Source organism: Botryllus schlosseri, chromosome 3, assembly GCF_051294905.1.
Source record: "Botryllus schlosseri isolate E-star chromosome 3, Bs_hap1, whole genome shotgun sequence".
In the NCBI taxonomy this organism is placed as follows: domain Eukaryota; kingdom Metazoa; phylum Chordata; class Ascidiacea; order Stolidobranchia; family Styelidae; genus Botryllus; species Botryllus schlosseri.
This window is the reverse complement of record NC_137238.1, coordinates 26,783,131-26,788,275: the sequence shown is the minus strand read 5'-3', so window position 1 is coordinate 26,788,275 and position 5,145 is coordinate 26,783,131. Positions and strand designations below refer to the sequence as shown.

Genomic DNA, 5,145 nt, shown 5'->3' with positions numbered 1-5,145 from the left:
ATATTTCGACATTTGACACGATTGTCTATGTTAATTTGCAATGAGAACTCGTGGATACAGAAAACTCTTGTTCTACTATATAATCACATGTCCCTACCGCACCCTCTACTGCGACGCCATTTTTCTTCTGCTCTCCCCATACCTCCCCCTGAGTCAAGCGCTCCCATATCGCCCCCTGAGCGTGTCCGCTTCCTTCAAAATTCATATCTCCCTTTGGGGGGCGCTGTCGACAAGGTTATGAAACACTGATCTATACACATATTATTTGTTACTAAACCTAATCCACTTTGCGTTGAAAAGATATGATTGGATCATAGCTGAACGCAGATCTTTATGTTTTACAGTTTCTTATAGTGGAATTACATTCCGCTGCCTGCAGCATGAGATCGTCACTTTTTGGATGCGGGGTAGTTCTGAGCCTAGCACTTATTTTTACAATTCTTGCACTCGCAACCCCAACTTGGATTGCTGATCCGTCGTCTTCCACTGGACTCATCAAAGCTCAGATCTGGAGCGTATCTATTGATGGTAAGAAATTAGTGGTTCCTGAATATTATTTTACATATTGAAAGACAATCATTTTTAGGCGTAGTTTTGTCGGCTATACTTTAAGTTTTGGTCCGTCATTGAAACGATCCACGACATCTCATCGTGAGTTTGGTGGTGGCACTGTGATATAGTACACCGACGCATTAAATTTGATGGGGAAACGAACGACAAATAGATCACGGCCTTCACATGCACCATGTTTAGAATGAAGTAGTTTTCAAGCAGCACCATGCAGACAAATAGCAGTAGCATGATACATGCGGACCTCCATTTTTGTGGAGACAGCGCGGACCCCTACCGCCGGAGTTTGGGAAGCTGATGACTAAAAAAAACTGATTACTAGGACGATTAATTTGACATATCAAAAAAAAGTCATAATTTTGGCAAAATCGTAGCGTTACGTCGAAATATTGTCAAAATTGTTCACAAAATCAAAATATCTTAGCACTGTCGGTTAACTTAACATTTGACATTTTACAGCTTTTAGCCTATTTCGTATATTATAGGCCTACCGTTGCAGACGGCCCATTGTCTGCTCATTGTGAATCATAAACGGTCAAATGAAACATAGGGCACATGGTGTTATGCCCAACATACTGTGTGGGTATTGGTTGTTGTACCAAGACGTGCACGATGAAAAATTGTTATGTAGATAACATTGTCAGAATGGAGCAACACGGTGTACGCGCAACTTCAGTGTTGCCAGCCTGCTGTTGTCAACTGCTGCTGTTGAACGTTCCTTCTCTCTTCTTGACAATCTGCTTAGTAAGGACAAACACCTTCTACCCGATAATGCAGGAAAGTATCGTTCGCTGTCCCACTACAAATTTTACTTATTTCTACCCTAATACGGGATGTAACTACTGGAATTCTTCATAGGTCTAGATTTCGTTAAAATAAAGTTTTTTTCATTTGAAAATTTGTCAGTTTTTTGAGGCCAAACTACTTCGTAAGGACAGACATTTCCAACCAGAAATGAAGATAAATGGTACAATTCTAACATGATGTGCGTAAACACCTAATTTACATACATGAGGGCAAAGTTTTGTCAAAATTAAGTTTTTAAAGGTAAAAAAATGGCAAAAATGTTCATGTTTCAGGTCAAAATCTTCCGTTTGTTGGGTCAAAAGACAATCGCCCTACTGATCGCTTTCGCCCATCTCTAACCATCACGGTCTTATATTGCCATCTGGTCTAATCGTTGTGTGTAAAATATCATCATTTTCGCCTGTGGCATCTCTGTAGCGCAGGAAATAAGGACTAAACTTATAAGGGACATTGCTGTTTTATATAGTTGTAGTTTCAACTTTTGCCTATGGACCTCGGGTTGAAAAAATCCGCCCTAGAATCAATAGGCAACGTAAACAATGTCAACCTTAACATGTTAAACACAAACCATGTCAATGATACAGTAAAATATAGTATACGTCAGTGCGGTCCAATGAGGCAGGTGAGGCAGTGCCTCACCTGTCGTCAGGGTGAGTAAGTGAAAATTGTGAAAACCCTTCATGAGTCGATGATTATTGATATTTTACATCGATGCTCACAAATAACTAAATTTGAACATTTTCTCCCCCAACATCATCAATTTTCAATAATTAATATTCAAAAAAATACGGCGCAAAAGGAGAGATGAGGCACAGGTGAGGCACGGGCGGGTCGTGCCTCACCTGCGACAATGCAATCCATCAAAAATAGATCAGAATTCATAATAACTGGTATCAATCAAATGCTATCGTTACACTGACTCCGAAAAATTCAAATATTCAAAGTACCAGAGCACCAGAACCCCTCCAAAATCGCCAAGGAATGTGACATTCAGCTTTATTACAAACAATGCCCTCGCAAAGAAACGATGGCCAGGTGAGGCACAAACGAATCCGCCTCATGCACTATTCGCTAACAATTGAACAATCGCAGCACAGTGAAACTATAGATAACTAACAGTGAAACGCGTTACCGATTTCGGAATACAACAGTTTTGTAGGAATTATATAGTAGCGACGGCCAATACGTAATGTAGACCAACTACATTCCTTACTGATGTGGCTGTTATGTATTTTACATCCATAGCTACGTTAAATTGTGGTATGTGATAGCTACTTTCATAGACTGCATTGTCGTTGTTTGTTGTCTTTATGCTGTGTTCAACTGCAATACCTATAAACCTTAATTGTGGTATGGGATAGATAGCCTGCGTTGTCGTTTTTTGTGGTCAGTAGTGCCACTCCTAGCGTTTTTACACAGATCTAGTGTATTTTGACTTGACCTATAGTCGAGTCCTAGTATATTTTCTTTCGAAATTCGGCAAACCTGGTGTTTTTTTTGCAGAAAAATATTTGTAAATAGGGATACTATTTTCCTGCGCTTCGAATAATTTATACCGGTTCTTGAAGAGATAGTAATTATCATCCGTGTAAACTTGCCCATATGCCCAATTAGCACAATAGCGACCAGCCTCACAATCCTACATGTATTGTAAAATGTGGAATTGCGACGGCTATCGGTGTGCAAAGAAAATGATCTCTATACCCGCTGCTGTTTTTATTCACATTTTGGGGCTCTTTATCAGGTATTTTACGTGCGTGCGTATTTGTGTGTTTGTGTGTGTGTGTGTGTGTGTGTGTGTGGGTGGGTGGGGGGGGGGGGGTTCGTGCCTCACCAGCCACGAACCTCACCGCACGTCACTATGTGTTGCTCCAATCTTATTATCTTCTTCTGAAGATATTATATAAGTGGAACACTAACGCTAATTTCAATTCAGAAAACCGACACTATTTGATGACAGTGATTGTGTTTTTTTACAGTGACGAAAAGCGATGCGGAAAAGGTAGCAATAGCATTCCTAGTACTCGCCATGGCTGGCCTTCTGCCTGCTTCCATTCTGGTGATATTCGCAGCAACACGAGAAGGAAAAGAAAAAATGGCAAAAATTGGCGGCGCGCTAGCAGTTGTGAGTGGTATGTAGGCTATCACATTCATAATGAGTAGCGACAATGTTCCATCATCCCCGAAAATTCGGTCTCAACCACTACGAAGCAAATATTTAATACTATTTTACAGGTTTGTTCCTTCTCATTGCTATGGCTGCATACACCGGGCTGCGAATCGAATGGGTCGATTTTGCATCAACTGTCAATTGGGGCTACAGTTATGCGCTTGGCTGGGCTGCATTCTGTCTAGCTCTCGTCGCAGGACTCTTTGCTATATTTGCAAAATAATTTTGTCGCCACCTTCGTGTAGATAACTAATCATGATTTTTGGTAACTATAACCGTTATATGCGAAATATTTCGACGCGCTATATTCACACATCCATTCTATCAAGGGCATCCATGATTGTCAACGATGACAGAATAAATGTGACAAATATAAACCAACTGCTGACATATGGAGAATTGATTATGTAGGATTGTTTGTTGATTTCTTTAGATTTTGAAAACGTTGTGCAATCTTCATGACGTAATTGTAGGTATTAATTATGCAGGGTTGTGACCAAGTCGCAAGGTTTCGAGTCACGGGTCAATCTGACGTTTACAGTTTTGACTCGAGTCGAGTCGATACCTTTTAAATTCACCACCGAGTCAAGTCCGAGTCCAAGTCAGTGAGTAGAGGGTCGAGTCCGAGTCCTAGTGTTTTGACTTGAGTCCGAGCCCAAGTCCACTGTTCAGTTATGGGTTCAATCCGGTACAATCCACTTTTTTCGCCTCTGCTCGATAGATATATAATGGCTCTCATTCATTCATAATATCGTACTTTTCCTTAGACCTAACAGTTTCAGGCCCTATTTTCCGAGTATCAGGACTGATAGACGAAATACCAATAATGTGGTGACTGCACTATTCTTCGAATTTGTAATGAAATGTCTGTCTTGGCCGCCCTACTCTCGAATCATAAGAATTGGTTCGAGTCCTGCACAATGAATGGAGTACAATTCGAGTCGATACACTAATTGATTCGAGTCGAGTCGTTTTACACATTTGACAAAATGACTCGAGTCGACACGAGTCGCCAATAAATCATGACTTGAGTCGAAAACCTGACGTGAGCGTGAATTTTGGGAAGGCTCGTTATTATTAATTAGTTTGTTCGTTGTGTGTTGTGACATCCCGTCTGCTATACGGTCAAAAGGTTTTGGAAGCGCTCAAACGTATCCTCCCTGCCACGCACAAGACACTTTAGTGCCGTGGTTCTCAACCTGTGGCTGGGAAAGCATCTGAAGGGGGGCGCGTAGAAGCGGTCAACTGAATTTTTTTCGCTCTTTGTGCGATTTACCTCCAATTCAAGCGTGTTACTTTATATATAGACCGATTTTCATATTTTTGAATTCTCTCATCAACAGTCATTACCTTCCATGCCATCAAACAATCTATTGGGGTTGCTAGCATCCCGGTTGGATTTTGTGATATGACGATAAGGGGGGCGCGACATGTTTCACTATCATAAAGGGGGACGTGTCTAAAAAAGGTTGAGAACCACTCCCTTAATGGCTTTTCCTCACGGGGTGCATAATTTTTCTGTAGCACGTGTAATGCGGGGCTCATATTCCTAGGACAAGACTATTAGGCGCCAGCCATTCGGGGTCCATGAACAAGGG

At 41.2% G+C, this 5,145-nt stretch overlaps 1 protein-coding gene across 2 annotated transcripts; it reads left to right on the top strand.

Annotated features, from left to right (window-relative positions):
* Positions 1-316: 316 nt before the first annotated feature.
* LOC145436233 (uncharacterized) lies at positions 317-3,928 on the top strand. 2 transcript variants are annotated; one of them, XM_080313590.1, is made up of 3 exons: positions 317-528; positions 3,357-3,502; positions 3,613-3,928. In XM_080313590.1, exons 1-3 carry the CDS (start codon positions 381-383, stop codon positions 3,730-3,732), a joined length of 414 nt encoding a protein of 137 aa, XP_080169716.1. In that variant the 5' UTR covers positions 317-380; the 3' UTR covers positions 3,733-3,928. The 2 variants fall into 2 exon arrangements, with proteins under 2 accessions (XP_080169716.1, XP_080169715.1); XM_080313589.1 differs by having other exon boundaries at positions 318-528; positions 3,357-3,509.
* The last annotated feature ends 1,217 nt before the right edge of the window (positions 3,929-5,145 follow it).

Excerpts from the sequence above, each read along its gene's own strand:
- LOC145436233 (XM_080313589.1), top strand. The coding sequence starts at position 381 with ATGAGATCGTCACTTTTTGGATGCGGGGTAGTTCTGAGCCTAGCACTT. Across the intron at positions 529-3,356 it reads CTGGAGCGTATCTATTGATG|TGACGAAAAGCGATGCGGAA; the intron begins GTAAGAAATTAG and ends GTTTTTTTACAG. Across the intron at positions 3,510-3,612 it reads CGCGCTAGCAGTTGTGAGTG|GTTTGTTCCTTCTCATTGCT; the intron begins GTATGTAGGCTA and ends ACTATTTTACAG.